The sequence below is a fragment of the Enhydra lutris genome, unplaced genomic scaffold (assembly GCF_002288905.1).
Source record: "Enhydra lutris kenyoni isolate GAN:26980312 unplaced genomic scaffold, ASM228890v2 scaffoldscaffold57, whole genome shotgun sequence".
Classification (NCBI taxonomy): domain Eukaryota; kingdom Metazoa; phylum Chordata; class Mammalia; order Carnivora; family Mustelidae; genus Enhydra; species Enhydra lutris.
Genome location: NW_019154141.1, coordinates 12323648 through 12343351, shown reverse-complemented (window position 1 = coordinate 12343351; position 19704 = coordinate 12323648). Strand labels below are relative to the sequence as shown.

General features: G+C 54.7%; 1 protein-coding gene across 3 annotated transcripts in view; it reads right to left on the bottom strand.

The window, feature by feature from the left end:
• Positions 1–10934, bottom strand: part of LOC111158026 (histone deacetylase 5) — a 38748-nt gene extending 27814 nt beyond the window's left edge. For all 3 annotated transcript variants that reach the window (XM_022519810.1, XM_022519811.1, XM_022519813.1), the window contains exons 1-2: positions 10862–10934; positions 5146–5355 (exon numbers count right to left, since the gene is read on the bottom strand). In XM_022519810.1, the coding sequence (XP_022375518.1) occupies positions 5146–5167 (22 nt within the window). In that variant the 5' untranslated portion in view covers positions 5168–5355; positions 10862–10934. The remainder of the gene's footprint in view (positions 1–5145; positions 5356–10861) is intronic.
• Positions 10935–19704: the final 8770 nt, after the last annotated feature.

Here is a 19704-nt window from a genome sequence, read left to right as displayed (position 1 = left end):
AGCCGGCTCTGGCCAGGCAGAGAGGACAGCAAAGGGGCAGGTGAGGGGAGCACGGGGACAAGGGAGGTGGCGGAAGTGGACTTTCCCAGGCCCTGGACTAGCCGATATTCTATGATAAGATATACACTGAGGTGGGGGATGGGAAACAGGACCTGAACAAAGATCCAGAGCCTCAGCTTCTCTGCCATGGTAGACTCTAGAAAAATGGTGATGGAGCACTGCTCCCCGTGGGGGTTTGGAGTTGAGAGACACCCCAGGGGTAGGCCTGGGGACCTCATTCACAACCTCCCGCTCCAACCTCATCCTGGCTGACCAGACTCTCTGAAGAGGAAGAGAAGGGAAGACCAAGGTCCCCCCAGTGGGGTGATGGGTAGCAAACTCAAGACAGCCCCAGAAGGCCGGAGGCAGCAGCCCCTCCCAGCTCAGGACTCCACCCACCCACGCTGGGAGCAACCAGAAGGGCTGGCTAGCCCTGTCCTGGCTCTCTCTGCCTGCCCCAGGCACATGAGAGTATGGTAGGGGAGCCCTGTTCTGGAGGAGGAGAAGTCATCATTTATAGTGACTGAAAAGCGGGGCCCCCCCGAACCCGGAGCAGCCAAAAACCCAAGGGAAAAGAACTCCCTGCTAAGGGAAGACAGGAGCACCCAGGGGATTGGGCACCCAGAGGTGGTCAGAGCCTGGGGTTCAGGGCAGGTCCCAGCACTGTCAGGACTTCCGGTAACAGCACGAGGTGGGAAGCAAAGTGCCAGACAGCCAGATAATCCTCCATGCACTTCCCAGAATCCTCCAGGGGAATTAGAGACAAGACCTGGGGTGGGGACAAGTGTCTTCTTTTCCTCTGAGATTCAAGTGATACAAGGTCCTCTTAATGTCTAATCTCAATCCTTCCTGCTTTATAGCCTCTCTCTCTGCGGTTCATTCATCTTCTCCGTCCCAAGCCATCCAGCTCTCCCAAGGGTCATCCCACAAATCTTCCAGAGCACCCACCAAGCACAGGGTGCGTGGGCTCCACTGGGAGCGAGCACCACCCCCTCCAGGCCACAATGACCTCATTCCCTTCCTAGAGGCTGGCCTCAGGCCTCCTAACCCTCTAAAGGTAGAGGAGGGAAAGAGCCCAAAGCTGGCTTCTTGAGCTCTTCTAGGCTCCCATTTCCTGGGTACAAAAGGTTGGGGGAAGGCCCTGACCTAACAGAAGAAAGCAAGTCTTCTTCGTGCCCATTACAAATCCAAGCGCTGGCTCAGGTGCGCCCTGGGTAGAGCAGGGGGTGCCGGCTGTCCCAGGGCCCCGGAGCCATCAGGCCTGCCTGCCCTCCAGTTTTCTCCTGCCCTTGGAGGCCCATCATGCTGGAGCCCGTTGGCACCGCCCAGGAGCTGCCAGGTGCCAGGTTCTGTGCCAGGTGCTGGCTGAACTCTTTCGTCTGAAACCCAGTCCCGGAAAAACGTGAACACCTACTTTGGCCTCTTTCACATCCCCTTAGGGCTGACCCTGCCTCTGACTATCCCATCTGAGTCTTCGATGGGATTTTCGACTGATGAAGCGGGAAGAGGAGGGCGGAGTAGATCCCAATCTGCAGGGAGCAAAGGTGCACCAGGGGGCACCTAAGCGGAGATGGGATGCCAGGAGTCCACTTCCCAGACCCCCGGGCCCACGCCCGCACTGACCCACTTTCTCCTCCTCAGGGCTGGCTGCCTGCCGTCCCCAGGGGCTCGGAGGCAGAGCCTGAGCCTGAGGCTGGGAGGCAGGACGCCGAGGTTCCTGGCTCCACCCCACACCCATGCCCCAGTTTCTCTGGTCACCCAGAGGGGGCAGCCACTTTCTCTCCCTCCTTCCTGGGAAAGGGAAGGAGAGAAAGTGTGGAGAGTGCAGGGAGGTGCTGGGCAGGCCAGTGTTGTCATGAAGTTTGTCTCCCCTCCCACGCTGGGGCTACGGAACCTGGCCGCCGCCTCCTGGGGCCCTGTCGCCGGCCAAACTGGATCCCACAGGGGCCCTTGCTCTTGCCCTCCTTCCTGGGCAATGGCACAGAGGACAGGGCAGAGATCAGAGCAGGCCTAGCTCCCAGGGCCCAGGGCCCACGCCAGCTCCTCCAGTCTAAGCCCCGACAGGGGGCAGGTTCTGTCTGTCCTTCAATCCCACGAAGGGGAGCAGAAATTACCAGTTCCAGAAAAAGAAAGAAAGCCTCCCTCCTTGAGCCCCCTTGGGCCTGAGGAGAAGCCAGACACCGGGGAGCAGCCTCCTCAGGGAAGCAGAGGCAGCCCCATCAATGGCCTCCGCCTGTACTCCCAAGACTGCAAAAGAGGCAAATCAGGTCAAATGCTGGCGTGCAGCCCAGCCCAGAGGTAAGTCAGTCAGCTCCCACTCCCTGGGGAGGAGGGGGGAGCCCCAGAAGTACACTTCTCTCCCCGCCTGCCGCCCCTCACCCGGGACCTGCTCTCTCACTGACTCGTTTGCTAGGGGGGCAGGGATGGACCATCTTCTATTTTTCTTCTGTTTCCCCGTAGGCTGAGCTCCGGGTTGGGCGTGTTGGGGATACTCAGGCACTTGCCAGCCGGAAAGCTCCCACACTGAGAGAACTGGAGGGAGCCAGGGAAGGACGCTGTTCTGTGGCCTGAGGTTAGGGGAGCGGGTCTCGGGGATGCAGGAGAGGGCACATGCGAGGTGGTCCTGGCCAGGGCAGCCAGGTCCTGGGACGACCCATTCTCATCGCTCCCACCTCTCCCCCCAACCCCAGGGCCCCGTGCTCTTCCTGGGGCTCCTGTCAGCGTATCCATAGTGAAGTCAAAACCCATCTGCCCGGCTACAGTTTCATCTTCCTTCTGTGGTGTCCAAAGGCACGTGGACCGCAGGCTGGTGCCAGGCACCGGGCACCGGCAGCCCCAGCCCAGATGCCACTCTGAGCTCTGGGAATAGCAGGTGCTGGGCCCCTCAAAAAGGAGAGCTGTGTGGAAGCTGGCCGCCTCCCCAGCCCAGAGCAGCTCTCCCTCCACAAGGAGAGGCAGCCCCAGAGCCCCAGGGAAACTGGACGGGAAGAGCCTCCGGGGTTTGCCCCCAAGCAAGGATCCCAGCCCCCAGGCCTCTCTGCAGGCCTAAAATGCAGTTCCGGGTATCTGGCCCCCTCCTCCTTGCCCTCTTTCCCAAACACGAGAAGACAGCATCTCCCCCTGCTGGGGGGAGCTGGAAAGCCAGCCAGGAGGTGAGACCAGCTCTATCTATAAGCCCCACTGTTGGGGGGCGCAGGCTCCTGAGCCACAGGTGGACCCTCCCTTCCATCTACCACCATACTCTCACCAGCCCTGGCCGAAGTGGCTGCAAGAGGAATATGGAACACCAGCATCTGGAAAGGCAACCCAGTGGCCTCATCTAGCCAAGGTGGATTGTCATAGCCTTTCACTGTTCAGGGAATAAAATCCCAAAGCTGGGAAATGTCCTTCCCAAGCCATCATCAGATGCCTCTGGGCAGTTTCTGTTCCCTTGGCCCACGGTCTGACCCAGGCTCAGTGTGAATGTAGGTGGCCCTAGGTAGATCAGCACAGTAGCTTAGAGGAAAGAAGCCACTGGTGTCCAGGAGGGGGGCCAGGGACTGGGGAGAACCCACCAAGCCTCTCCCTTCCCTTGGCCAGCCCAGCCTCAGAGGAGGAAGGAGGAGGTCAGAGCTTGACCGCCCATCCCCCCCAGCCCTGGAGTCCCCCAGCACCTCTCCGTGTCTAACTCCTAGCCACAGCCCCTCCAGGTTGAATGAAGGCAAGGACAGAGGCGGGGGGGGGGGGGGACTGCACACACTGCAGGAGGGGGTTCCCTGGGCAAAGCTGACCTGGGGAGTCTTGAGGGCCCAGCCCTCACCAGCTGACACGCTATGCTGCCTGCAGCCGTGCCCTGAGGATGTCATGCCACAGAGACAAAGGGGAGGGGGCATAACCTTGACCAAAACAAACGGCAAGAAGCCAAACAATCTCACCAACTCCCAGCTCCCTGAGTCTACTGGAACTTCCAGGAGCCTTGTCAGGACCTCTGCCACATCAGGTCCCCCCCAGAGAGAGCATCAGGTCCAGCAAACTGCTGAGAAGCAATGAGATGGGAGACAGCCTGGATTCGCACCCCCCATCCCTGCCGATGCCACTTCCATCTGCAAATGGGTTTCCATCTCCAGGTCCTAGTTCTCTTATCCCTAAAAGAAAGGGAAATACCCCTCTACCCCTCCGGAAAGAGACGTGGGGGTTTAGGCTGGGCTGTGGGGGGCTGAAGAGGAACAAGACAGACTCTGGACCTCTAAGACCGTGCAGAAGGAGACAGCCAGGGAGAGAAGGCAGTTATTACCCTGACCACACTGACCCATGACCCTCCTGGGAAACTCCTGAGGGTCCAGCTCAGGCCACTTGGACACATCCTCACAGGCATACACCCAGACCCACCCATACATAAAGCCGCCAGGAGTCCCACCCATGGACTATTTCTGGCAGCACGAGGCAGCCTCCTAGGAACAGAGGGGAACAGGACATCACAGAGTCAAAGTCCCCAGATCCAAATCTGGGGACCCCAGTCCGGTGCCCAAGAAGAGAAGGAGTAGTCCACCCAGATTCAAAGGAGAGAGCCAAGACTCCTCCATCAACGTGACATCGCACCCCCCATCCCAGTACCACACATCCCAGCAAAGGCCGAGGCCAAAGGCCCTGCAAACCCTCCCCTAAGAAAAAAGCATGGAACGGAGAGAAACTCCACCGGGATAAGAAGCACCACAAAAAGGAAGCTGCATTCAGCTATTGTAGGAAACCTTCCAATATCATCCCCGGCTGGCCCAGGGACATTCAGGGACACATATCCCCTCTCAGGCCTGCCTGTAGGGGCAAACAGGGCCGGGCAGAACCGGAACAGCAGGCCCCCGCGATGAGAAGGCAGGCATGGGGACCGAGTCGGACCCGTGTCCTCCCAGGGCCAGGCTGGACTGTCAGCCCATGTTTCCAGCTCTATTCCTCAGGTCATTCACTTCAGGTTTGCCTCATTCCTTTTCTGGAAATGCTTCTCCAGTCCTGACCCCCTCGTTCCCTTACAGCTCAGCCCCCGATGGTCAGCTGGCCTGAGCTAGAAACTCACCCAGCCCCCTGAAGCCCAAACCACCCCAGGGTGCCCTTCTCTGGCCTCCCAGCTCTTACCCGACTCGGTGGGAGAGTTCATGCCGGCTCTGGGCCCACAGGAAGCTGGCGTTGGGGGCTGGGATGGGAAGGGGTGGAGCTGCGGTGATGTCAAGAGAGACAGACGATAACAGACAGACGGACGGGACAGGAGCCCGGGGCTGCTGGCCTCTACTGCCCATCAGAGGCCATCCTTCAGGGTGAGGCGGTCAGGCACTCAGAACGGCATCCCTAGGGAGAGATGGAGCAGGGTTAGAGGCCCCTGGCTCGGGAATCTGAAAGAGGTGAAGGAGACCTCAGGGCTTGTTGGGTTACACTTGGGGAAGAGAAGAGGGACACCTGTCCCAGGCTGGGCGGGGGGGGGGGGGGGTGGGGGGCAGCAGAAAGCAGCAGCACTGGCCAGACCCTGGCTTCTTCTCTTAACTCTGAGGCTGCCAGCACTCAAGGAAAGGGAAATGGCTACAGGAGCCACACCCAAAATCCTTTTCAGGTGACAGTGTCCACTGCCAGGTGGGAAGACCTTACAGACCCGCTTGGGTGCCTGACATGGGACTGGGTGTCCACGAAAGGAGAAAAGCGCAGGGAGATTTGAACTCTTGTCTGTGGCAGTGGGAAGATGCGGGGCTGGAGTCCCGGGAAGAAGGTAAGGGAGACATTGTTCTCCCAGCCCCAGCTGCCTGGGTGGGGACCCTCAGGCAGAGTGCCACTTTCTCCTTCCTCCCTAAGCCCCGTGCCACCCAGCTCAGGAATTGTGATAGGCTTCTGTCTTGGTTTCCCCCATTCAACATCGAGTGCAGGGAAGAAGGTAACTGCCTCTCTTCTACCCATAACCCATGCCATTTCCAGGAATTTGGAAAGGCAGAGACACGCACCCCACTGGGGTCCAGGGCCCAAGCCCAGGGCTTTGCGTGTGTCGGAGAGACAGTGCCCTGTGCAAGGAGGTCTGAACACCAGCCTTGGCTTTACCTGCCAAGCCATGGGTCATCCAGGCTGAGACCACCCAGAATAAAGGACACCTTTTCCCAGTTTGTATAAAGGTGTCAACAGTGTGTCTGCCCAGACCAGTACAGTAGTGGGGGATATCCCAGTATTACAGGACCGTGAGTTTGCCAACCTGTCCCACTCCTCCAGCTCCTCGCCTCCCTCTGGCCCCATGGTTAGCCTTCCAGCCTCAGACGCTACGCTTGAACCCACCTGGGCCCATCCCTGAACGGCCCGTGAACCACCCCAGACATGACCTCATTCATTCTCTTCCAGATGAAGGGAGGCCCTCCAAAACCCAGTGATAAAGTGAGGTAGCAGGAGTGATCCAGTGAGGCTGAAAGGAGTGAGACGTGTAAGCCCAGACTCTGCTCCCCCAGCTGGGGAGGGGCAATCAGCTCTCCCCCACCCCCCCAAAAGCCCCACCTCCTGGCAGGATTCACTATTGTTAAGCCTTGTATTCTCATCAAGGATTCCCAGGAGTGCGGTCCATTTGGAGCCAGTAGCTAGGGAGTCAGGCATGGCTGGGACACAGGAACACGAACACACACACACACACACACACACACACACACACACACACGCACGCACGCACGCACGCACGCACGCACGCGCGCGCGCGTGTGCGCATGTGCGGAAGACCTCAAGCCTTCCTAGGCCTGCTGCCCTCTGCTTTCACCCACAAGGTTGGGCCTCTGTAGCAGAGAAAGGTGCACTCAGATAGGGAGTTAGGAGGAGGCAGAGAGAAGGGTCTGAATTGCTCCTGGCAGGCACAGGTATGGGGCAAAGACAAAAGAGGCTGCGCAGGGCTCAGGCCAAGCTCAGGAATGTGGCAGGTGGGGCTGTCAGTGCCCTGGCAGGGCCCGCGTGGGCAGGCGGCTCAGCCCGTGCCCACCCCAGGGCTGGCGCCCATTCCTGCTCACACCCTTTCCCGTGGGCTGGGGAACACAGGTTCAAAAATTCCCACGATTCCCAGCAGCCTGAGTGGCCCAGCCCATCTCCTTAGTGAAAGGCGCCTCCACAGCACGGCGCTGAGAAGGGGCAGAGTCTCAATGGTACAAAAATGGAAGTTAAGATCAACTCTGACCGCCCCCTCCATCATCTTCACCACCCCCCACAGAGAAGAGGAAGGGAGGGGCTCCTAGAACTCCATTTGGCTTGGGATTCAATTGGGCCACACTCCTCCCCGCTCTGTAGGACACAGCAGGACCCCTGGGCCCCATTCGCCCCACAGCACAGGGTGTCTCCCAACACCTCTATCAGGCCTCCTGAATGAACAGGGGCCTCTCTGGGAGACAAAACAGAGTTCACTGCCTGATTAGGACAGGTACAGATTCTTGTCTGGGGCGGGGCATGAAGGGGGAAAAGGACAGGGGGATGGTTAAACCTGGTTATCTGGTACCTACTCTGCTGCAAAAATTTCGCTGTTGCCTACTGTTATAGGAGGGTCTCGATGGGCACTCAGGGGCCAAGGGCCGTGTCACTGCTGGATGACAGCACACATAGATGCCAAACCAGTGAGCAGCCTGGCTTCCATGACTCCTAAGCAGGCAGACACCCCAGAGCCCAGTCCCCATCCCATCGACTCTTGTCGTCAGACCTCCAGCTACAATGGCACGGAATGAAGGAAACAGGGTACATCTCCTCCTACAAGCTCATGGCTAGACACGGGGTGGGGGCGGGGGGGCAACCCCCCACCCCCACCCCATTCATGAGTAATAAAAACTCTGGCAGAAAGTGGGAGGAGAAGGGTAGACAAGTAAGGGAGACATGCAGCAGCGTAAGGACCCAAAGGCCACAAGTTCACAGTGGTGCCCCGCAGGTATCTGTCCCTGAAAAACTCCCTCAGCATTCCTGGGGAGTCAGGTGTCCCTCCAAGGGCCTCTCTGGAACCTGGACTCCAGCACCACCAGGCAGCTTTCTCCCCAGCCCTGAGCACTGCAGCCTGGGGCCCCCTCCCCAGGTCACAGATGGCCTGGGGAGCCATCTGAACCAAACCCTGGGAACTGAGATTGCCCAGAATCGGAGATCTGTTACAAAGACCTCATCAGAGAGGTGCAAACCCACACATCCCATCCCAAGGCACAAAAGACCTCTCATCTCAACCCCTCCTGCCTGGGGCCAGAACAGATCACTTTCCCAGCCCTAGAGCTTCCATCACCTGGTCCCTCCCCCAGGCGGGGCCACCAGTAGCCCAGGATTATCAGAGCCAGGAGGGGGTGCTGACTTGGATGTCCAGGCCCCAAACTAAGGGAATGGGGAGAGAACAGGAAAGGAAAAAAGGCACCAGGCTGACAAATTCATTTTTGCAATCGGCCCATTTCTGTTTGTCTGCTCAGACGCAGCTCCAGGCATCTGCACAAGCCAGATGGAGGAGGCTGCTATTTCTAGAAAAAAAAGGGGAGGGGGGAATGAGAGGGGAGGGAGGGAGGAGGTGGAGGCAGAGGGCAAAGACCGGGTCTGTTTGCCCTAAAACCTCAGGCAGACCCATACCCCCTCCCCAGCACTACCAGACAGGGTCCCCATTCAAAAAAGGGCTGGGGCGGGGGCTGGGGTGAGGTGGGGTAGGGGAAAAGAAAGGCAGAGAAAGTTTAATTAGCCAAAGTCGACTACAATAGGCCCCCTCATGGGCTGCATCAGGTTTTCATTCATGAGCAAACGACAGTGCTCCAAAAATGCCAAGAACCGCCCCCCCTCGCAGTCTCCCCCCCCCCCCCCAGGAGTGCGTCCTCTAGCAGGCTGGCTGAGCCTGATGCTGTGTTCCAGACATCCCTCCTCAAAGGGATGTGAGTAGGAAGAATTAATTATTAAAGAGCAGCTGGTACTTCGGCACCGACTGCACTCCCCCCAAGCTCCGAAAGCTGATCCCCCTCCCCCTTATGGAGAAACACAAACTATACCCCCCACCCCCATCCCCAGGCCCCATTTCCAAACACTGGGCTAGGATGCCACCCCTAGGGAAGGAAAAGCAAACCTTTGTTTCTGCAGCTACTTGGAGTGGGTGGGGCATGTGATACCCCCCCACACACCCCCATTACTCGGCCCAGCTACTCCCAAGGATATACTGGGGAGGAAAGGAAGGCTGGCACAGGGAAAACATGTCCTCCAGCCTTGCCCCCAAGTAACTTGCACCTGGTACGTGTCTCTCTGATCCCGGGCACGCATACCCGACAGAGTGGGGATACTGGGGGCCCACCCCTCTAACTCAGAAAGACCCCTACCTGCCCTGTCAAAACAGGTCAGATTTAACTCCAAGGGGAGACACAGCAAAGAGGATTCAAAAGGAGCAGGGGCAAACTACGATTGTCCAAGCTTTGTGTTTAGGAGGGAGAGGAAGGAAAGAAGACTGGAATGAAGAAGGGAGCAGCCCCCAACATGGCTCACCCACCAACCCAGCCCAGCCCAGCCTCTCAACTTACCCCCCTCATCTCAGGGACCCTGGTGCCTGGAACTCGGATCAAGGACCCCCTCTACCTCTGTCCTCTGAACCCAAACCGGCCCAGGGCAGGACCCAGCCCCCTCCCCCGCCCCCCCCTCCAGTCCTGCAGGGCAGTCCAGTCAGGAGCACCTCTGGCCAAGACTCCTGGATCTCCCAACCTCTGCCTTCTTTTGTTCCTCCCATCTGGGACCTTCCTCCCCTCCCAGGTGACCCCAATCATCACCATCATCACCCCCAATCACCAAAACGAATTCCAGGTCCCAGAAGCACAGTGGTCACCGTCAGGAGTGGTGGGTCTCTTGAGCACCCCCTCAAAAGTAACTGCAGCTGCCACCCTTCCTCTTGGGGACACAGGTCGTTTCAGAAGGCCAACAGTGGGGGCATCAGGTGGTCACCTCTTCCCCCAAATGGGGCACCCCCACCTTCCCCACTTCTCCCTCCCCCCCCAACAACCAGACTCCCAAATTAATTACTTATCGCCCAGCCAGCGTTCATCACCCCCTCTCCCCCCCGCCCCCACCCCCCGCCCCACCCCCATCCCCCCCACACAGAGAAGGGCGGGGTAGGGAAGCAGCCTCCCTCAAGTTGAAAAGCACAAGCAGTGTCCCTGCCTTTATGAGACACGGACCCAGGATTAAAAACGGGGGGGCATCCACCCCAGACAGGAAGGAGGGGAGCTTTCACCTCTCCCTAGCTCCAGGGTGTCAGACGGAGAAGAGGGCGGGAGCAAACGCAATAACGCCTCACCGGGGAAGGGGTGAGAATAATGGGAAAGAGAAGTAAGGTGGGCCCGCAGGCCCCCTCCTCACGCACAGAAGTCAAGGACACAAAATCAAGGATGCGTTCTTGGGTCTGGGTGGAAGCGCTGTGGAGTGGGCAGCGCCCCTCACCTCAGAGTACCAAGAAAGGAGTGTCCAGCGAAGAGGGGTCTGCACAGAATCCGGGTGCAGGGCTCAGATCGCTCGGCAACGCAACACGCGCGGCCCGGGAAGGGGCAAATCAGGCAGCCCCCGCCGGGCTCCTGGCCGTTTGAAGGTGCGGGTCGCGGGAAGGCGGGCCCCTCCCTCACCTGCAGGGAACGCGCCCCTGCACGGGAGGGGCGTGGAGGGGCGCGCGCAATACCCCGAGGCCCGGCTCCCGGGCTGGCGATGCTCTCGGGGGGCGCCGGCTGGCACCGGGCACCAGGAGGAAGCAAGGGGGGCGCGGGCGCGCGCGCGCGCGGGGAGCCCGCGGGCAGCGACGGCAGGAGGAGGGGGCGCCGCCTCGCGTCGCGGGGACCCGGGGGAGATGGGATCTGGGCTGGTGCGGCGCGCTCACCCCCTGCGGCTCGAGCTCCGGCTTCGCGGGCGGCGGCGGCAGCAGCGGCGGCGGCAGCAGCGGCAGCGCCTCCTCGACGGCTCCTCCATCTTTGCGGCGGCTCCTCCGGCTCCGCTCGCCGCCGCCACCAACAACAACATTCGGAGACGTCACTCCCGTCACGTGACCCGACCCGGAGCTAAAAATAGACCCAGACCCCCCCCCACCCCTTTCCCCGCCCGCCCCAGCTTCAGCCACCACCAACTCCTCCCCTCCCTCTCGGCCCTCCCCGCCGGGCGGGGCCAGCAGCGCCACCGTGACAGCTTCTTAAAGTGCCGGCACTCATCGAAGGGCAGAGCTGGGGAGGGGGTGGAAGGCCAGAGGTCCGAGCCCCGCGAGGAGTGGTGGAAGGAGCGTTGCTGGGGACCTGGTCCGGCTGCTGGGCCCTGGCCTTTGGGACGCTCGACTTTCCTCCCTGCGCTTCCTCGACTTCCTTTCAAACCGTGGATGGTGCAATCGTTGCCTGCCTAAGCTTCTCCCTAACACGTCCTCCCGCGATGGGGGAGGGCAACTAGGGATGGATTCCTAGGGACTGGGAGGGCCGCGGAAGGCCCCACCTAGGGGGCCGGGCTGGGGTCGGATGGCTGGGGCAGGTCCTGAAACCACCAGATGCCACCGCACACACTGCATCCATGCCAGGGAAAGAAAAGACTGGAAAGGCCAGAGTATGGCTGTAACAGCTGAGGGCCTCCAAAAGGAAGACTTCCGGTTCCTGACTGATGCCATCCTCCTCTACAACTCCCCTTAGGACCCAGTATGAACATGTGATTAAACCTAGACAGTTTGTGAATGACCCAGTCATTTCACTAACAAAAATTGATCCTAAGGAAATAAGCATTGTGTTCAAAAATAAGTGGAGACGGAAAGAGGTTGTTTATAATGGTGTTGGAAAAGTTGGAAACAACCCGAATAGTCACCAGCAGGGGATTGGCAAATAAACTGGTGTACGCACACTCAGCAGAATACCATCCAGACCGTATATATATATACACGTCTGAATGGACCTGAAAGATGTTCATGATACATTGTTTTCTTGAAAATCGGGTACTACAGAATTGTTCCATTATTGTAAACAACAACAAATTAGATCCAAATGTGAATACATATGTATATTTAAAAGCTTAAAAGAATATATACTGGGGCACCTGGGTGGCTCAGTGGGTTAAGCTTCTGCCTTCGGCTCAGGTCATGATCTCTCGGTCCTGGGATCAAGCCCCACATCGGGATCTCTGCTCAGCGGGGAGCCTGCTTCTCCCTCTCTCTGCCTGACTCTCTGCCTACTTGTGATCTCTGTCTGTCAAATAAATAAATAATTAAAAAAAAAGAATATATACCAAAATATTTACCTTTTACTTTCTTCATCTTTGTATAATCTGAAATTTTGCAATGATCATGTATTACTTAATCAGAAAAAGTAAATGAAATAAATATTTCTGTAATGAATTTTAAAGGTTGTTCCTACAAAATATCTCATGAATCAGTCCACTCCACCCCCCGACGACCATCCCTCCCCCGGCTTGGTCTAAACCAAATCATCCCTGGCTTGAGACACTAGCTGCTTCTGTGACAGGTCCATTCCTGCCTCCATCCCAGGGCCCTTCCAAAGCCAGAGTGACCCTTTTGGAACACAAATCTAATAGGAGGAGGGCTTAAAACCTTTCCAGTTTGTCACTAAAATCTGTATCTGACCTGGAAAAGTGGCTTCCCAACTTTAGGATACTTACAAATACCTTTTTCAGTGGGGATGAGGTCCACAAATATTCATTTTTAATAAGTACCCCAGGGAATTTGCTGCAGCTGGTCCTTCCTTCATACTTGGGAAAAAAGCAAATAAACAACCTAGAAGCTTCTATGTACATGATCTGGTCCCTGACCACCTCACCTCTCTTCCTCTAGCTGCCTTTCCCTTATGGCCTTGAACTGTGTGCCCTTTGCTCCTCAGGGCCTTTGCACAGGCTGGGCTTTGTTTTGGTTTGGTTTGTTTTTGTTTTGTTTTTCTGGATGCTCCCCTCCCTCCTCCTCTTTGTCTAGCTAGCTCTTACTCATCCATAGAACTCAATTAAATATCACTTCCTGAAAGTGCCCTTCCTTGGTTCTTTAGCTAAATTGATTCCCCTTGTTATATACGTTTTAACTGACCCTGATAACGACTTGGAAATATGCACCTATTTGTGGCATTATAGGGTCAGTGTCTGTTTCTTCCTATAAACTGCAAGCTTCTTGAGTCCAGAAACTGCACATCTCCTCCCAGCAGGGCGCCTGGAACAACAACGAAAAGACTTAATGAGTATTTGTTGGGTGAAATGAATGAGCATTAAAAGATTAGGTCAGAGCGAGCACTTTGTGATTAGACAATGGACTCTGAGCAGAAAGACCACCTCCACAGTCACCCCAAGACAGAGATCCTCTTTTTTTTTTTTTTTTTTTTTTTTTAAAGATTTTATTTATTTGCCAGAGAGAGATGGAGAGAGAGCGAGCACAGGCAGACAGAATGGCAGGCAGAGGCAGAGGGAGAAGCAGGCTCCCCGCAGAGCAAGGAGCCGGATGCGGGACTCGATCCCAGGACGCTGGGATCATGACCTGAGCCGAAGGCAGCTGCTTAACCAACTGAGCCACCCAGGCGTCCCAAGACAGAGATCCTCTTGCCTCCACCCCCATTGCTGTCACTCTTGATCAACCTTATGTTGTCTCTAGGGCAGTTGGGTTGGGCTGGGATTTGGCTTTCTCAAGGCTTTGGTTTTGTTTCCCCAGAGTATGGGCCACTTGAGAAAAGAGGTATGATCATATTTCTTTTTGCCTTTCCAGCACCTAGCACATCACCTTCTGCGTAGCAGGTACTAAGTCAAGTCCTCGGGATCCTAAAGAGCTGCAATTTCTCCTCTCAAGATCTCAGAACATGGGGAACATCCCCCGTGGGATGATAGAGGTTGGTAACCGTCATGGAGCACCCTGGCTAAGCACTTCCTATTCTATAGAGGAGGGGACTGAGGCTCAGAGAAGCTAAATAACTTGCCCAAAGTCACAGAGTTCACGCAAGCAAGAATTGGGATTCAGACTCAGGTCTTGGGGCGCCTGGGTGGCTCAGTCAGTTAGGCCTCTGCCTTCCACTCTGGTCATGATCCCGGGTCCTAGGAGCCTGCTTCTCCCTCTGCCTGCTGCTCCCCTTGCTTGTGCACTCGCTCTCTCTATCTCTCTGTCAAATAAATACAGTCTTTTTTTTTTTAAGATTTTATTTAGTTATTTGACAGACAGAGATCACAAGTAGGCAGAGAGGCAGGCAGAGACAGAGGGGAGAAGCAGGCTCCCTGCTGAGCAGAGAGCCAGATGCAGGGCTCGATCCCAGGACCCTGGGATCATGACCTGAGCCAAAGGCAGAGGCTTAACCCACTGAGCTACCCAGGTGCCCCAACAAATAAAGTCTTAAAAAAAAAAAAAAAGAAAGAAAGAAAAACAACAACCTTCAGGTATCTCTGTCTCCCAAACACAAAGGATAGGACTTGAAGGAGCTGGCTTTCAGTGCTCTAGCCCTCTCTTCTGGAGGTCCCTGAGATGATCACCTCAGTTCTCCAAGAGCCAAATGCCCCAGAAGTTATAAGAATTCACCATACAAGACCCTTATGAGCCTTCAGATTTTCCCTTCTCAGCTAAGTGGGGGTTAAATAATCCTGTACTCCCTGTGTTTTTGAGTACCTGTGGTAGGTATTGGAGATCTAGAAATGAATCTGCCTTTAAGAAACTTAGAGTTCCTCACAGAGAATAAAACTGCCTTTTGCTATGACTTATGAGTCTTTGCTAGGACCATTCACCACAGAAATGAGTGTCATGAGGCTGTCTCATTAAACGCTACCTCAGTTTCCCAATGTAGAGTGAGTCTGCAGATAGAATCCAGTAGCCAGTTAGGGAACTTCCACCCCAAGGATCCAATAGTGAATCTGGCCTCTCAGTAGAAAGAAAGGAAATCAGTTTTGGAGGAAAGCTGAGCCTTTAACCTATATAGCCTGACAGGTTGTTAGCACTAATAGACTTTAAGAAGAATGCATCAGGGGAGAAGACTGGGGATTCTTCTGCTGAACAACCCTGCTAGGGTTTTTGGGAGTAGCAAGCCCTATCCGAAATCATGAGAAATGTCCCAGCCAGTACCTGGAGCAAGAGAGAGAATGAGCTTCATCCGTGCTCAGCGGATGCTGTTAAACTGATAACACCCATCGCCAGCACACCCCCTCTTGCTCACCCAGGCCTAGGCCCTCTAAAGTTAGCCTTGCCTAGGGGAGCCTGGCTGGCTCAGTGGGTAAAGCATGTGACTCGTGATTGTGGGGTTGTGAGTTCGAGCCCCACGTTGGGTGTAGGGATTACTTAAAAATAAAGGCTTTTGGGGTGCCTGGGTGGCTCAGTGGGTTAAGCCTCTGCCTTCGGCTCAGGTCATAATCTCAGGGTCCTGGGATCGAGCCCCGCATTGGGCTCTCTGCTCAGTGGGGAGCCTGCTTCCCCCCACCCTCTGCCTGCCTCTCTGCCTACTTGTGATCTCTGTCAAATAAATAAATCTTTAAAAAAAAATAAAGTCTTTTAAAAAATTAAAAATGAAAAATATAAAGTTAGCATTGCCTGCGGCTCAAACAGGGCACCCAGTTCAAATGTGCCCCCACTTCCACACTCTGACCTAGAATTTTGTATGCAGTGGAGATCCTCAGATCCATGCCCAGGATTCCAAAGGCTCTGGCCAGAGTGGTCTAGCCCACCGTTCCAGCCTTGGGTGGGGCAACACTTATGTGGTCCTGTGGGCCTCCAAAGAGTGCCTGGGGTGGAAATAGTCCAGTGGTGCCTAAATATAGACTTAGGCAGAAAATAATATGGAACAAGGGAAAACTGAGCTAATAAGCCCAAGCAAAAGGCATTTATCAAAGGGAATATGCATTCTTTAAATCTATCAGTTACTAAGGCTCATTTGTACAAAGGCATCTTGTTTTTAGCAAGAAATTACTGAGCAAGAAATTACTGAGCATGTTGAAAAGTTATGAGACACAGCACAGTGCAAGGTACTGTGGGGACTGCAAAAAAAAATAATAATTATTATAATCAATAAGAAAACAGGACAGGAAGTGAGACAATCTGGGTCCTCCGATCAGCTCTATCCCGGTGTGTTTTTGGATGAGTCATTTTCCCTCTGGACGTTAGTGTCCTTATCTGGGAAACAGGACTTGGACTTCTGCTCTCTGAGGTCTCTTTCAGTTCTGACATTCTGTGAATTCCAAATTAGATGTGATGGCAGATGTGACCACATCCAGCATAGCTCCGGGAGTTCAAAGTTTGGGCTGGACCTTCATTCCTTGCAATGCTTTAAGGTTCTGTCCTGCCCTTGGGCTGTTTACAATATGTTCAAGGAGCCAGAAGAGAATTTATTTCAGGGCAGAAAATTCATGTGCCCCGAGGCACAAAGCAAAGGCAGTCCCTGAGGACTGAATCATGCAGAGTATAGTGCAACATCCTCCCCACTCCAGGATGCCTGAGTTAGGCTCAGGTCTCCCTGTGTGACCTGAACAAAGGCCCTTCTTCTCTCTGGGCCTCTGTTTCTTTATCTGTAGGATGAGAGGGTTGGACTGGATTTCCTCCCTTCCAGCTAGAGACTTTTCTGGATGGTCCAACAAGGTAAAGTTGAGAAGGAAGGATGGAAAAGGAGTTCCTCCTTCCCTCCCTTCCTCCCTTCCCTCCAGGGTCGTCTTCTCTGAACTTAGGACTGAAAGGAACTGGTTTCAGGCCAGCATCCAACAAGAGTCATCTTGACTGAGATGGTTGGGGACGAGGGACAGATAGGTACCTGGCAAGCTGCCATTCCTCTTCTGGTTTCCTCATCTGTAAAATCGTATGTGTGGATGGATAACTTCTTCTTTTTTTTTTTTAAGCTTTATTATTATCATTTTTAGATTTTTATTTATTTATTATTTTAGAGAGACCACATGAGCCAGAGGAGCAGAGGGAGAGGGAGAAAGAGAATCGCAAGTGGACTCCTCGCTGAGTGCAGAGCCCGATACCAGGCTCAGTCCCACGATCCCCAGATCATGACCTGAGCGGAAACCAAGAATCAGACACCCAACCGAATGAGCCATCCAGCTGCCCCTGGATGGATAGCTTCTGAGGTTTTTTTCCCTAGCCCTGCGAGCCAACAATTCTAGAGTTACAGCTCGAAAAACCAAAACCAAAACCAAGAAGGCCTAGCTGGAGGCAAGGGCTTCAGTCATTCACTTGAAAGTGTTACCTGGCCCTCAACACCTCTGTCCCTTCCTAAGCTTCCCAGCTCCTGCCTTCCTGGACTAGAGATTGGAAGTAGGTCCCTGTCTCTTCACTCAGCAATAACCAAGCCTGGAGAAAGCCAGAATCATGGCTCATAGACTAAGCTATGAATTTGTTTAAAAATGGACTGTTCTGGGGCACCTGGGTGGCTCAGGTCATGACCTCCAGGACCTGATCTCCAGGTCCTGGGATCAAGCCCCAGGCCCTGCATCTGGCTCCATGCTCAGCGGGAGCCTGCGTCTCCCTCTCCCTCTGCCTCTTCCCCTGCCTGTGTTCTCTCTGTCTCAAATGAATAAATAAAATCTTAAAAAATAAAATAAAATAAAAATAGACTGTCCTGGGTGCAGCTACCATCATTTGTCACAGTGCATTAAACACACACACGCACACACACACAAATACACATTTACAGAGAAAGAGCAGAGAAAAGCTGCCAGTCCTGTGGTCTGTAGGTCCCAGGTTCCTCATCCAGCCTCCCATAGCAGCAAGGTACTTGCTAAAGGACAGCAGGTGACCAGAAAGCAGGTGACCAGAAGGTCTAGGATGGACTTCAATACTTCTTAGCCCAGAACCCCGCAGGAGCCTGGAGTGGTTCACATAGGACCCTCATCCCCCTTCAGCAACAAGGAGAGCAGGAGGTCCAGGCGAATGACTGATAAGGAAGCTTATCTGCTCCCCCACATCCTGCAAGGATGCTAGGACCTGGAAGTGAGGCCCACAATTTCCAGGATGGCACAGGGTTCCTCCCTGCCTGCTCAAGAGTCAAGGCCATGTGGACACAAGAGCACAAGGAACAGCCATGGCCAGTCCCATCCCACGTGTCTGCAGGTTCCTCCAGAGTGTCTTCTCTGGGCAGAGCATGCCTGTTGGGGAGGAACAGAAGATGCAAGTATGCCTGCCCTCTCAGAATTTATGATCCTTTGGAAACCACAGAACCCCCAAAAGCAAGATGGGACAGTGGGGACGGAGGGAGCCTGGGACACACAGACCTAGAGAAGTTCAGGCAAATCATCTGCCCTCTCTGAGCCTCAGCTTCCCCTCTGTGACTGGAGGGTTGGGTCCTCGAATTCTGGAAGGCCTTCTTGACCCCGAAGTCGTGAAACAATAGAGAACAAGACACAGCGGACCTACACGCTACATGGAGGGGCATGGACCATGGCCACTGAAAAACCGGCCTAATTGCCCTCCCTCCAGCAAGCAAGCAGTCTGCAGGTGACATATGCTTTGTCCCCTTTCTTGTTTTGTGGGTTTTTAAAATATTTTATTTATCTATTTGATAGAGAGAGATCACAAGCAGGCAGGCAGGGAGAGAGAGAAGCAGACTCCCTGCCAACCAGAGAGCCCAATGCAGGGCTTGATCCTAGGACCCCGATATCATGACCCAAGCTGAAGGCAAATGCTTAACCCACTGAGCCACCCAGGTGCCCATGTCCCCTTTCTTGTACACATTTATTGAGCAACTTCCTTTCAAAAGGCCTTGTCTCCTATATTATCATTCTCACAACTCTATAAGGTAGATGTGATGCCTTCCCCCTTCTGGATAAGGAGAGTGAGCCCAGGGAAGGTAAGTAAGTGGCTGGGCCAGGCCATGACCCAGGCTCTCTGGGTACAGCACCAGGGGAGGTCTCCCTGGCTTTGAGGGGTTCTTCCCCCCAATAGGCAGAAACAGCTATGTCCTCTTTCTCCAGGGAACTCCTTGAGGACCCAGGACCTCCATGGGAAGTCCTTTTTTTTTTTTTTTTTAAGATTTTATTTATTTATTTGGCAGAGAGGCAGGCAGGGTGGTGAGGGGGGAAGCAGGCTCTCTGCCGAGCAGAGAGCCCGATGTGGGGCTTGATCCCAGGACCCTGGGATCATGACCCAAGACGAAGGCAGAGGCTTAACCCACTGAGCCACCCAGGCACCCCTCCATGGGAAGGCCTTGATTCATGTGTCTGGAAGGCACATTCCATCATTCTTGAGCAGCAGGGTCTTTGCATATCTGTCCTGGCCAGTAGACAGCTCAGATGACCTGTCAAATTTGACCTGTACCGTTTCATTTCATCCTCCAGCCCACAAGATGGGCATTATTATTATCATCTCACTTTTAAGACAAGGTTCAGGAGACTTAACAAACCTGCCCAAAGCCACAAACCCAGTAAGCGAGGATGTCTTCCTGACCCGGACATCAGGAGCAGGCCCCTGTCTCTATACTCAGCAAGGGCCGGGCCTAGGGGAAGCCGACATCATGGCTCCTACAATAAGCTATGAATTTGTTTAAAAACAAAGACTAGGGGCGCCTGGGTGGCTCAAGTTGGCAAAGTATCTGACTTTGGCTCAGGTCATGATCCCAGGGTCCTGGGATCGAGCCCCACTTTGGGCTTTTCTCTCAGCAGGAGTTTGCTTCTCCCTTTCTCAGCAGCTCCCCCTGCTTGTACTCTCTCTCTCTGCATATCAAATAAATAAAATCTTCGTAAATAAATAAATAATAAATAAAAACAAAGACTTTTCTGGGTGCAGCTACAGCCCAGGTGAGCAGG